General features: G+C 42.9%; 1 protein-coding gene across 2 annotated transcripts in view; it reads right to left on the bottom strand.

Moving 5' to 3' along the window:
* The window catches only part of PLA1A (phospholipase A1 member A), a 29774-nt gene extending 16199 nt beyond the window's left edge, over positions 1-13575 (bottom strand). For both annotated transcript variants that reach the window (XR_001137388.1, XM_012642233.1), the window contains exons 1-3: positions 13455-13575; positions 2066-2267; positions 121-298 (exon numbers count right to left, since the gene is read on the bottom strand). Coding sequence is in view for 1 of the 2 variants with exons in the window: in XM_012642233.1 (XP_012497687.1) it covers positions 121-298; positions 2066-2267; positions 13455-13533 (459 nt within the window). In the remaining variant the exon portion in view is untranslated. The remainder of the gene's footprint in view (positions 1-120; positions 299-2065; positions 2268-13454) is intronic.
* Between the last annotated feature and the right edge of the window lie 340 nt (positions 13576-13915).

The following is a 13915-nucleotide window of genomic DNA, read 5'->3' as shown; positions in this document are numbered from 1 at the left end:
AACGGGCCACTGTGTGGCTCAGCTTCCACCCTGAGCCTCCTTGTGTGGTGCTTTTTGCTGTCTTTTTGCTTCTCTCCTCCGTAAGCAAACACAACTCACCATAAACTCTTTTGCACCTACCAGAAGTTTCCTGAGGAAACGGGAGATCTCCAGGCTCAGCTTAACCACATTCTCCACAGCTGAGAAGTAGATCCCCGTAGACCCGTACACCCAGTCCACAGCAATCACGTTGACATCTGCTGCACGCAGAAGGGCTCTAACAAATTTGTCAACCCAGGAAGGCTTTGTTCCTAAAACCCTGGATGTGGGGCCAAAAAAGGATAGGAAAATTACCTCCAAGATGTTATCCATTGTCCTGAAAACCTCTAGTATCTCAAACCCAGAAAAGAAGTCAAAACTAAGGGAGGGAGGATGTGAGGAATAAATCACACAGCACTCTGAGCACAGGGAGGACAAAATTCCAAAGTTGCCAGACCTTCCACCAGCACATGTGGAGCCTTTGTGCAAATTATAAAAAGGTGCCTTTTGTTCCAGGTAGATGCAGCCTGATGCCAGGGTTCAGAACGCAGGCTGGATTTCAGCCCCACCAGCCTTCAGTCAGGCATCTTTGTGCAATGCATAAACTCTGAAAACTACAGACACTGCACTGCCCCGTTTGTGTTATGCATGGAAAAGAAAAGATAGCTTTGTACCTTAGAGTTAATGTGTGCAACCTTAATTCTCATTCTAGAATATAGGCTCTTTCCTTGTGCATATTAATTCATTCATTTTTTCTTTCTTTCACTCACCCATTCATTCATTCAACAAACAATTATTGAGTACCTGTGGGCCAGGCAGTATGCTAGGTGCTTTCCAAAAAATAAAGACAAATAAGATAGAGTCCTTATCCTTCTGGAACTTACAGTGTAATAGGACTTCTCTAGGAAAAGAAGAATGATAGAAAATTTTTTTTAGAAATCTCTCCCAACAGGTTAGGATCAGGAAAGACGGCTTTTTCACAGCCCCCAGTAGAGAAGCAACGAGAGCACGCTTGCGTGGATGGAGGAGTACACCCTGGGTGTGCACCAGGCATTGGGGTCGGGGAGATTCAGGAACAGGCAGAGCACCCAGCCCAACGAGCTCTCTAGCTCTGTTAGCCAGCCCTGGGTTAAAGGCACACACTCAGCCTTGGATAGCGGCTGAATGTAAGGTTTGCTAGAGGAGAGATTTTAAGAACAAGGTGAGATGCCTAAGGAAGTAAGTGGCTGGGTCCCTGGAGTCCATGGATCTGAGAGGCAGAGTGAGGCCAGGGCTCAGGAAATGGAGATCCTCCATGTGCTGCCTTTGTGCCTACCTCTTCATCCGATGCCCCTAAATCTACTTGCTCCATTGTGCTACCATTTTACCATACTCGTTCCCTCTTTCCTCCCGGAAACCTTCTTCTGTTTCCAACCTTGTCAGGGAGCTTTGGAGAAAAACGTTGGAAGGAAGGATGGCGATTGAATTGAGACTCAGTGACAATATATTGCAACAAAATGTGGACTGCAGGGCATCAGAGAAATTGCAAAAGAGAAGTGCCTAGCTCCTGAGAAACAGTTTCATAAATCATGAAATCAAGGAAGAAGTGAAGAAGAGGAAATAAAACCGTGGGTAAAAGCATCATGCTGTTATCTCTGAGCAACTGCAAAAAGCCTCTGATCTCATTGTCTGAGATGAATCATGTCATGCAATCCATACTTCAGGGAAAAGAAGACCACTGAGACCAACCCTGCAACCTCCCCTCGAATTCAGATATGGAAACCGAGCCTCTGTGTATGGAGTGGCGTGTCCAGACATATATACTGTCTGTGAATGTGTAGACAAGACTGGGTGGAGGGGTAATGTATATGACCAACAAGAATAAGCAACATAACGTGTGTGCATGTTGACATGAGACCTCTTCAAAGAAAGCAGGATGTGGGTGAGGGAACATGTAATCATCAGTAAAGCCATTCCTCCTCTTGCTCCTCACTAACTTCTTATGGCATTATGGTCACTTGATAGTTCTCAGCTGAGAGATTCTATTGGTTGGTTGGTTAGCGCCCACCTGAATCCGTGAATAATTAGTTTGGTTCCCAGAGTGGCATTGAACCCAGAGTTTTGGATGTCACTACTTTCTTCCACTAGCTGCCCACAGCTAGGATCCGAAGGGGTAAAGAGGAGAAACCGGACATTGAGATGGGTGCCTTGAAGGAGCCTGGCGTTCTGGAAGTCAGTGCAGTTGGGCTGTGGGGTATGAGGTGCATCCCCTGGAGGAAAACAAAACAAAAGAAGAAGCATCCAAAATGAGGTCATCTGTTCTTACAAGGAAGAAAGAAACAGGGGCTTACAGGCATGGGGTTTATCATCAATAAGCTAGGGCAATAATCACTCACTCATTTATTAAAGGTTGTGTCCTTTCTGTAATCAAAACCTGTGAATATTTTTCATGGCTAATGATAAAAAATACCAGAGAATATGAATGCTGCTCAACTAGAGGAGAGAGATTAAATGTCATGGTGAAATGGCTATTGTTATGAGCTGAATTGAGTTTCACCTCCCAAATTTCATATGTTGAAGTCCTAACCCCTAATACCCCAGAATGTGACCGTATTTGGAGATAGGGTCTTTACAAAGGTAATTAAAGTAAAATGATGCTGCCAGAGTGGGCCTTAATCCAATATGACTGGTGTCCTCACAAGAAGAAGAAATGTGGACACAGCCAGAGGGAAGATGATGTGAAGACACAGGGAGAAGACAGCTCTTACAGATAGCCAAGGAGAGAGGCCGGGAGCAGATCCTTCCTTCATGGCCCTCAGAAAGAACCGACACTGCGGACACCTTGATTTCAGACTTCCAGCCTCCGTGACTGTGAGCCAATACATTGCCATTGTTTAAACCACCCATCCTGTGGCACTTTGTCAAGGCAGCCCCAGAAAACTAACAGAGACTTCTAAAAGGAACCCTGGGCATCCAGATGGGCAGTCACTTTGGGAACCAGGCTCGCCCTGGTCTGAACACTGCATCCCAGAAGGATTTCAAACCCCCTGCTCCAACCTAATTGCTTCTTGTCCTCACGAGTTGTCCAGAGCCAGGCCATAGCCTTCCAGTGCCCAGCCCTTGGAGAAGAGCTTAACAAGCGACACCTACTCTACAGCTCCTTATAATAGATACCTTTAAACTTGATATTTTCTGGCCAAGGTCCTTGAAGGGCCTTTTAAAATATTGAACACAAAAGACAGCATGAAACTCCTGCTTCCCAGGGAGCTGAAAATCTGGCCCGTCTTTAATACCCAGTATCCTTCCCCCACGTCCACTTCTGTGATGAAGACGCGTGGTCCCTGACTCCCGCACATCCCACAGGGAGACAGGCAGGAGCAGCACGGCCCGCTGACCCGCAGCATACAGCCCAGCTGTGGTGCTGTTGGCAGCTACCAAGCATTACTGCCACAGGATGAAGAAATTCACAGAATCAGCTGTTCAGAGGAAAGGTCCAGATTGAAGACTTTGGTTTGTGTGGGCCCTTTGCCAAGGAAGACAGCAACTTTAGGTTTCTGGAGAGATTGTTTGCCATCAGAGGTAATGGGCCTCGGATGCTCTGGGCTATGGTGCTATATGAGTAAATGGTGGGAACCCCACCCTTGCAGAATACCTCCTGCAGCAAGGCCTTCCAGAGCAGCACTGAGGTTTCCCCATCACCACTTCTGAGTCCCAGACCTCATCTCCAGTCCCCATGCCGAGCTCTTCTGAGCTGCCAGGTCTTGGACACTCCTGAGATCAAGCCCTCTAAGAGTGCAGCCCGCAGTACATGGGAGACAAAGATGCCTGAGTCTACTACCGTATCTGCCTTCCCCAGCCTTTGGCTATTTAAAGAAAGAATGAAAGGACTCTGCTTGAGCATGAGATTTGAACCACGTTATTAATAAATCGGCTCTGTTGGTCCTATAGGGAACCCTAGATGTATCAAACAGAGAATTAAGAGTCCTTTTAAATGAGCATAATATATCACAAGCTATCTCAGATAATCATCAAAGAATCAAAATCATCCAGACCACATTATCTAAATAAAATGTAATAAAATTAGAAACCACTAACAAGGCTGGGCACAGTGTCTCATGCCTATAATCCCAGCACTTTGGGAAGCTGAGGTGGGAGGATCGCTTGAGGCTAGTAGTTTGAGACCAGCATGGGCAACATAGTGAGATCCCACATCTACAAAGAATTAGCCAAGTGTGGTGGCGCATGCCTGTAGTCCCAGCTACTCAGGAGGCTGAGGCGGGAGGATCACGTCAGCCCAGGAGTTTGAGGTTGCAGTGGGTATGATCGCACCACTGCGATCACTCCAGCCTGGGTGACAGAGTGAGATCCTGTCTCAAAAAAAAAGGAAAAAAAAATCAATAAAAAAAGGTCTTTTAAAATACATTTGGAGATGTAAAACCACCCTTTTAAGCAATGAATGAGTTACAGGATAATCACAATGGAACTAGAGAATATTAAAAACTAAATGACAATAAAATGAGTACATATCATAACTTGCAAAGAATGGCTAAAACAGCACTTAGAGGCATTAAGATAATGAATTGGGAGGCCATTAGACTGAGGCAGCTCTAGTGCTTGAGTTCCTAGAGAAGCTTAACTAAACCCCAACTCATGGTGAACAGTTGTACCCTAGGAAAAGGAAACTTAAGGTTTACCAGTCAGAAGCGCCAAGCAACCTCTCACTAGGGGCCTTAGGCTATTGCTCCATTGAGTGAATGACTGATTGATTGAGGCAGGGTGTTGCTCTGTCACCCAGGCTAGAGTGTAGCGGCACAATCATTGCTCACTATAGCCTCTAACTCCCGGCTCAAAAGATCCTCCCACCTCAGCCTCCCTAAGTGCTGGGACTACAGGCGTGAGCCACCACACCCAGCCTACTGCTCCACTTTAACCCATCAAATATCTTCTTTGTCTTGCTCCACATGCGCCTTGTAAAATGTTCTCCTCATGCCACTTTGGTGGAGTCCTGAGAAACTTGCAGTCTGGAGATGCCCAATTCATGCATCACTGTTTGCTAACCAAAAAAAAACCTCTTTAAAATCTTAATACATAATCTTACACACAAACGTTAGTGGGAAAATGGGAAACATTTAGATTAGGTAAATTAATCTCTTAACTCAGAAAAGAACACCACAGCAACTCCAGATAAAGTACAGGGAAAGAAATATAAAGATAATAGTTGAAACTAAAGGAACAGAAAACAATGAAATATGAACAACGTTGTTAGCAACTCAGTCATTGTAGTTTCTCCGGCCAAACTTGCTAGAGACGTCTTTGAGTCTTCCCTTTCCCTCACATCCCACATATAAATGGTAAGTGAGTCCTGTTGGCTTGACCATCAGAATAAAATATTCAGAATCCAGCCCTTCTAACTACCCACGCTGTTATCACCTTGATCCCAGCCACCATTATCTCCCAAAATTACTGCCCTACCCCATAACTGCTTTTCCCGTCCTCACTCTTGGCCCCTTCAGTCTATTTGCAACACAGTAACCAGATTTATCTTTTTAAAAAGTAAATCATATCACATCTCTGTGCAAAAGTCGCCAAGGATTTTCATTCAGATTAAAATCTGAAGTCCTAACAATGACTACAAGGCCCTCTGTGATCTGATCAGCCTGCTCTGAGAGCCCTTTGTCTTATCAATCAATCGCTCACTCTGTTCCAGCCAGGAGTCTTCCTTGCTCTCCCTCCGCCAGGACAGGTTCCTGGGGAGGTCTTTGCACTGGCTGTGCCTTCTGCCTGGAATGTGTTTCATTCAGGTACCTACATGGCTCATTCCCTTTTCCTCTCAAGTCTTTACTTGTCATATGCCACCTTTGCTGCTCTAACAGTCCTATTTCAATTGTAACCTGCTTATGCCCCTCACTTCATTTCTCTCAATCTTCCTGACACTGATCAATTTATTTGTTTAGCAATCATCCCCTTCTAATCTACTATGGAATTTACTAATTGATTATACTCATTGTTCATTGACTGTCTGCCCCATTAGAATGTACTTTCTGGCCGGGCGCGGTGGCTCACGCCTGTAATCCTAGCTCTCTGGGAGGCCGAGGTGGGCGGATTGTTTGAGCTCAGGAGTTCGAAACCAGCCTGAGCAAGAGCGAGACCCCGTCTCTACTAAAAATAGAAAGAAATTAATTGGACAACTAAAAATACATAGAAAAAATTAGCCGGGCATGGTGGCATGTGCCTGTAGTCCCAGCTACTCGGGAGGCTGAGGCAGGAGGATTGCTTGAGCCCAGGAGTTTGAGGTTGCTGTGAGCTAGGATGACGCCACGGCACTCTAACCTGAGCAACACAGTGAGACTCTGTAAAAAAAAAAAAAAAAAAAAAAAAGAATGTACTTTCCTACAAGGCAGGGATTTTTATCTATTTTGTTCAATCTGCTGCCTAGAATAGTACCTCCCAATACAACAAATCCCAAAAGCTGGTCCATTGAAAAGAATAATGAACTAGATGTGCTTTTGATAAGGCAGAGTAAGGAAAAAAGAGGGAGGTCACAAGTAAAGAGTAAAAAGGGGATATAAATACAGACACAGTAGATTTTTTAAACCATAAAAGAACATGTTTATACCCACCCAAATGTTGAAAATATGAATATTTTTCTAGAAAATGGATAATTTCCTAGAAAAATAGAACTTACCAAAACTTACTCAAGAAAAAAAACCAGAAAATCAAATATAAAACTGTAGCATAAAGGAGTTGAAACAGTAGTTTTAAATCTATCTGTCAAAAAGCTCTAATAGGCAAGACAGTTTTCCAGGGAGTTCTACAAATCCTGAAGTCCTTATTGTATATATATTGTTCCAGGCAATACAAATAGGAGGGAGACAGATTCCCAACTGTGAGAATAACCAAAATATCAAAACTGGACAAAGAGGAGAAAGAAAATCTAAAGACCACTTTCACTTCTAAACATAGACACAAAAAGTCCTAGATAAAAGTTCAGCAAATCTAAATTCATCAAGGATAACAAGAACAAAAAGTACATCATGGACCAGGTACAATGGCTCAGGCCTGTTATCCTAACACTCTGGGAGACCAACACAGGAGGATCACTTGAGGTCAGGAGTTCGAGATCAGCCTGAGCAAGAGTGAGACCTGTCTCTACAAAAAAATAGAAAAAAATTAGCCAGGCGTGGTGGTATGCACCTATAGTCCCAGCTACTCAGGAGGCTGAGGTAGGTGGGTTGCTTGAGCCCGGAGTTTGCGGCTGTAGTGAGCTATGATGACACCACTGCACTCTAGCCAGGGCAACAGAATGAGAAAAAAAAAAGTACTTCATGGACAAGCAAGGTCAAATCCAAAGAATCAAAGGATGTTTTAATATTAGAAAATGTATTAATATAATTGATATATGAACAACCTAAGAAGAAAAACCAAATGATCATCTCAACAGAGGCATAAAAAAGAATACTTGACAAAATTCAACACCCAACACTCCTTAACATAGGAAAGGATAGCTACCAAAAGCCTAAGGATCAGACTTACTGGTGAAACATTGGAAGCATGCCACTTAGAACTGGGAACAAACACCAATGTCTGTTATCACTGCTTCTATTAAATATTGTATTCTTTGTCCTAGCCCTAGTCAGTAAAAGAAGACAATACAAAGGGACAAAGGTTATAAAGTTTAGAGAGGGAGAGAAAAAAGTTGCCAACATTTGAAGACGATAGAACTGTCAATCCTTCAAGAGCATGGAGTATGGCAGAGTGAATCACATCCAGATACTGCCTCTCCCCAACCATCACTCCAACTGAAGAGCAATGACAGGTGAGTATCAAAAGGGAGAGATGAAAAGACACTGAGGATCTCAGATATAAAAATGCTATCTCCATGAAAAAGAAAAAGAACAGAAATGCAACATGGCGCTTGGTGCCAGGTCTGGGAGAAGGCAGTGGTTATAAGAATTCAGCTCTGCTAAGGTCAGATGTGAGGACCAGCACCAGGCTCACCTTGTAGCCAGTGATGGAGAGGAGCTTTTCAACCCATGAAAGGAAGGGCAAAAACAAAAACAAACAAACAAAACACAGCAATTGACTTGCTGCCTAGAGCTGTAGCTTTATTTAGGGAGGCAGGATAGAAAGACCAGGCCTGGCTAACAGGAGCTGAGACAGGAGCTGTCTGACTCCCTGGCTGGAGGAGACTGTGAAGATGGAGAGGTGGGAGCTGGCTGGGAGAGCTGAGAGATTGGGGGTTGGTGAGGGGCTGGGGGAGGGGGAAGGAGAGAGGCCACAACCAAACTTTTCATTGAAAAATTAAAATGAAAAAGTTAAAATGAAAAATTAAAATGAAACTAATCTAATATGTTAGATGCCAAGGTAGTAGTCATCTTTGCAGTGGTAGTGACTAAGAGGGGGCATATGGGATGAGTTTTAGGACCTTGGTAATGTTTCATTCCTTGGTCTGGATGATGGTTACAGAGGTGAATTCACTCTAAAAATTTATTAATCTGTGTAGTAGGAATTTGTGAACTTTTCTGTATATATGTTGTACTTTAATAAAAAGTTTACTTAGAGGCTAGGTGTGATGGCTCATGCCTGTAATCCTAGCACTCTGGGAGGCCAAGACAGGAGGATCACTTGAGGTCAGGAGTTTGAGACCAGCCTGAGCGAGAGTCTGACCCCATCTCTACCAAAAATAGAAAAAATTAGCCAGGCATGGTGGCACGTGCCTGTAGTCCCAGCTACTCAGGAGGCCAAGGCAGGAGGGTCCCTTGAGCCCAGGAGTTTGAGGTTGCAGTGAGCTGTGATGACACTACGGCACTCTACGCAGGGCAACGGAGTGAGACTCTGTCTCAAAAAAAAAAAATTAATTAAAAATAAATAAATAAAAAGTTTACTTAGTACCAGTCCCCTGGCCTGTTAGGAATGGGGCTGCACAGCAGGAGGTGAGCAGCAGGCAAGCCAGCAAAGCTTCATCTGTATTTACAGCCGCTCCCCATCACTGGCATCGCTGCTGGAGCTCCGCCTCCTGTCAGATCAGTGGCGGCATTAGATTCTCACAGGAGCGCAAACCCTACCGGGAGCTGCGCATTCCAGGGATCTAGGTTGCAGCTATTTATAAGAATCTACTGCCTGATGATTTGAGGTGGAACTGAGGCAGCAATGAAGGTGCTGGGGAGCAGCTGCAAGTACAGATGATCATTAGCAGAGAGGTTTGCACAGAGACCATAATAAATCAATTGCATACTCATATCAAAACCCTATCAGTGAGCAGCAAGTGACAATGTAATAATAATAGAAATAAAGTGTACAGTAATATAATGCGCTTGAATCATCCTGAAACCATCCCCCTACGACTCCCTGGTCCATGGAAAAATTGTCTTCCATGAAACCAGTCCCTGGTGCCAAAAAGGTTGGGGATCACTGCTCTAAAGGAAGAGAATGGGAGAAAAAGCAGTATTTGAAAAGTTAATTGCTAAGAATTTTCTGTAACTTAAAAAAAGCATGAGTGCTCCAATCAAAAATTGTTCTCAGGGTAATGAGTAAAATAAAAATAAATAAATAAATAAACAAAGCTATACTAGGCAGACCAAAGAATAACTGCAGAACATCAAGGATTAAAACATATTTTTAATAATTCCCAAATACATTGAAAAACTTAAAACAAATGGATACTTTTCCAGAAAAATATAATTTACTGGAACTGACTCAAGAGGAACTAGAAAACCCACATAAACCTCATAAAATCAGAAAATTGAATTGGCAACCAAGAGTTTTCTCTAGCCATCAAATATACTGGAGACAGACAGTTTTATATGAAAACTCTACCAAATCTTTAAAGTACAAATAACCTCTACATGATATAAGCTGTTTCATAGAATAGAAACTTATTTTATGAGGCTATAACAACCCAGTATCAAAACCAGACAAGGGCCGGGTGCGGTGGCTCATGCTGTAATCCTAGCACTCTGGGAGGCCGAGGCGGGCGGATTGTTTGAGTTTGACCTCAGGAGTTCGAGACCAGCCTGAGCAAGAGCAAGACCCTGTCTCTACCAAAAATAGAAAGAAATTAATCGGACAACTAAAAATATACAGAAAAAAATTAGCCGGGCATGGTGGCGCATGCCTGTAGTCCCAGCTACTCAGGAGGCTGAGGCAGGAGGATCGCTTGAGCCCAGGAGTTTGAGGTTGCTGTGAGCTAGGCTGACACCACGGCACTCACTCTAGCCTGGGCAACAAAAGCAAGACTCTGTCAAAAAACAAAAAACCAGACAAGGGCAATACCAGAAAGAAAATGATAAACAGCTGAGTGCGGTGGCTCACGCCTGTAATCCTAGCACTCTGGGAGGCCAGGCAGGAAGATCACTTGAGGTCAGGAGTCCAAGACCAGCCTGAGCAAGAGCAAGAAATCCCCCCCCGCCCCCACCCCATCCCTACAAAACATAGAAAAATTAGCCAGGCATTGTGGCATGACTGTAGTCCTACCTACTCAGCAGGCTGAGGCACTCTTGTTGGGGCAACAGAGCAAGACCCTGTCTCAAAAAAAAGAAAAAACAAGTGTCCTAGAAGCGGTTCTAAGGCCTTTCCTCCCTTTCACCACTTTCCTTCTCTCCAAAGAGTCATATGTGCTATCTGATTTGTATTCCTGTTTAAATTGGCACAATCTTCAAGCCCCAGTGTTTTTAAACTTGCAAAATAAAATTCTTTTCTCTCTGGCTAAATTCTAGGTATTTTCTACTACAAAAGCAATACAAAGGGACATATAAGTATATGCCATCTGTGTCTGTTTATGTATACACTTTTTTCCTGAAAAGAATCCAAGAAAATGTAAGGAGAATTTACCTTTGGGTAGAAGAAGTATGGACAGGTAAGTGTAAGATTTCTAACCTTACTTTTTAGGGATCAGCAGGGGTTATCCAGGTAGAGAGACTGTGAACTGTCTCCAGCACCAGCACCCCTTTCTTCTTTGTACCGTTCTGAATTTTTAAAAACAGTAACAGAGACTTATCACAGAAAGTTTAGACAATACATAAAAGCAGATGGAAGAAAATAAATATTGTCTGTAGCCCACCATCCAGACACAAATATATTTTAACATTTTAATGTATTTCATTCCTTTTTTTTTTTTTGCTCTTTTATGGGTGAATTTTAAAAAAATTATGAAATAATTTTAAGATATAAGAATGTTCAGTAAATAATATGACAATATAGTCCCCTGCTGCCTTCGGACTACACGTGGCCTTCTGGATCTTTGACTGTGGCCTTTGACTGAATCCAAGTTTTACAGCACAGATCCTCTTAATAAAGGGAAGTTTGGATTTGGTGGAGGGGCTGTACTTGGGGATCTAGAGAGCCCCATGTCCCCTTGAGGTTGGAGGTTCCCCACCCCACTACAACGTGAAAAGTTTAAGGTGGTTTCTGAAAATGGAATCACTGGGTCCCAAGGCAGTTTACCAGTATAGCCAAATTGCTCTCCAAAGCAGTCGATACAATTTATATCCCCACCAGAAAGACACAGGATCCTGTTTCCCCTCTCACTGGTATTTAGTGTTGTCAGATTTTTTTAATTTTTGCCAATCTGATGGGAATGAAATACTACCTCTTTGTCATTTTAACTTGCCCTTTAGTGCTAATTAGTAGAGTTGAACTTCTTTTCATATATTGTGATTTCCTTTTCTATGAAACTTGTTCATGTAGTTTGTTCACTCTTCTACTGACCTGCTCATTTTATCTCATTGATTTGTGTCAGGTTTTTTATATATTCTTGACACAAATCCTTTGTTTATAATATGTATTGCAAAAAGACTTTTTTTAGCCTATGACTTTTTTTATTTTTATTTTTTGCTTGTGTTTTTATACAAAAGCTTATAGAATGAAATTTATCAATCTTTTATCTTATGATGTGTGCTTCTGGTGTCTCGTTTAAGCAATTTTCCCATAAGATACTCTCTCGTATTTTCTTCTAAATATTATGGGCTAGCTCAATCAGACTAAGATCACCAAGGACAGAGTGCTAGGATTATAGGCATTAGCTACTGTGCCCCTCCTAGAATACTGTTTTGTCAAAAGAAATGAAAGGTGTTAAAGAGAAAGAGAGTATTCTAGGAAGTGGGCACCATAATTCCCTGGGAAAGAACTGGGCAGACGGGCTTCCCTGGTTCTAGAATAGTTTCTCTCTGTTATGGTTACCCCCTGCTAGAGGTGTTAGGCACTAGGGCAGGGACAAATGATTACAGAAGGAGAGACCACACGTGAAGCTGAGCAGCACCTTTAAAAAGCCACCCATGTAACGTAAGCAGTTAATAAGGGGCAATGTGTATGGACTATATGAAAGCTCACTGTGGTGTATGTCCAATTGTTCTATAAATCTAAAACTATTTTTAAATAAATGTTTCGTTTCTCTTTTTAATGTCAAAAATAAAAAGCCACCCACGGATGCAGGGAGTGTACACACTCATGCAAGTTGAACTTTGGAGCAGGGAGGGGTGTGAACAGAGGAATGATGAGTTGCAAGGAAGATACGGTCATGGAAGCCCCCTTGGAAGACGTGAAGAACAGAAATTAACCCAAAGGGAGTGCGAGCAACTCCAGGCAGAAGCATAGCATATTCTAGAGCTGGGGAATGAGAATTAAACGTCTTATGGGGAAGATCTGCTGTTGGGTGCCGAGGGAGGGGACCTTTCTGAGAATGGGGCCACTGCTCGGGGGAGGGGAGAGTCTTCCGAGAACCCGTGTCTTCTGATTCTTTACCAGGGGAAAGATACAATGCAAATGGCATCTGAGGGAAGTCATGCTAACGGGCATCTGTGGTTAGCAGGCACTAGTCGTCAGCTAAGACGGAGGACAAGCCTGAACTTGAGTTGGGTCACAGGATTAAAAAGGACATCTAGGTTGGTCCAAGAGCAGTGGTGTTTACAACTAACTGATCACAACCAGTTACAGATTCCTTTGTTCCTTCTCCACTCCCACTGCTTCACTTGACCAGCCTTAAATAAAAGAAAAAAGAAAAAAAGAAAAGAAAAGAAAAAGAAATGAGAAAAAAAGAAAAGGACATCTAACAATCTCAATGACAAACAAAATCATTATTAGTTTGGAAAATTCAAATTTTAACATTAACTATATCTTGGAACAGTGGATATATATAGGGTGAAAATGAATATTTTGGAATTAATCAAATTTTATTTTCTTAGAGTCACCCCGGCTTGTGTGAGGCAAAAATGATTGTAATATGGCTTTTAGAAAAATGAGTCAAACAACGAGGAGAAGTTAAATTTCTGTGACCTGAGAAAGTGTCCTGTTTACCATCATTCCTCTTATGATAGTAGGGTTTTTCCCCTGTTTTAAATTCACCTCAGGAGAGGCAAAGGGCTTTTAGGGGACGTTCCAGCAGTTAGCCCTCCATAAGTAGTTTGAGAAATAGGATCATTGACTGATGTAAGTCCCACCCCAGGCCTGAGCGTCCCCCTTACCTGAGCTTCCAACGCTGCCGCGGAGCCACAGAAAGAGCCCCCACAAGCAGAAGCGTCTCCCCCAAGGGCCTGGGGGCATTGCTGAGCGGGAAGTCCTAACGCCTTAGGCTGAGGAGACCCACAGCCGGACCTCTCACCAAACGTCCACTCGGGTCTCACTAATCATTAACTGGCCTCATGACCTGTAAAAGAAAAATAAAGTCTTCCTGTTTATTCAAACTCCAGAGTTTTCAGTTTCTTCTTCTCAATGAAAATAAATACACTTTCCTTTTTCCTTTCTCTTTTTTTTTTTTTTTTTATTTTAACCAGGGAGCATTGAAACACACTGTCCTTCCTCTCAGAGCCAAACATGATCAGGAAACTTTCCTGTACCTCTCCCATTTCCCCTTATAAAATGTTAGTGATAACCAAGGCAGCAGTCTTTCATCTCCAGGTGGCCACAAAGCCCTCATTGTATTGGA

Source organism: Propithecus coquereli, unplaced genomic scaffold (genome assembly GCF_000956105.1).
Source record: "Propithecus coquereli isolate 6110/MARCELLA unplaced genomic scaffold, Pcoq_1.0 Scaffold10, whole genome shotgun sequence".
In the NCBI taxonomy this organism is placed as follows: Eukaryota; Metazoa; Chordata; class Mammalia; order Primates; family Indriidae; genus Propithecus; species Propithecus coquereli.
The sequence above is the reverse complement of the archived record's forward strand: the minus strand, read 5'-3'. Positions and strand labels throughout refer to the sequence as shown.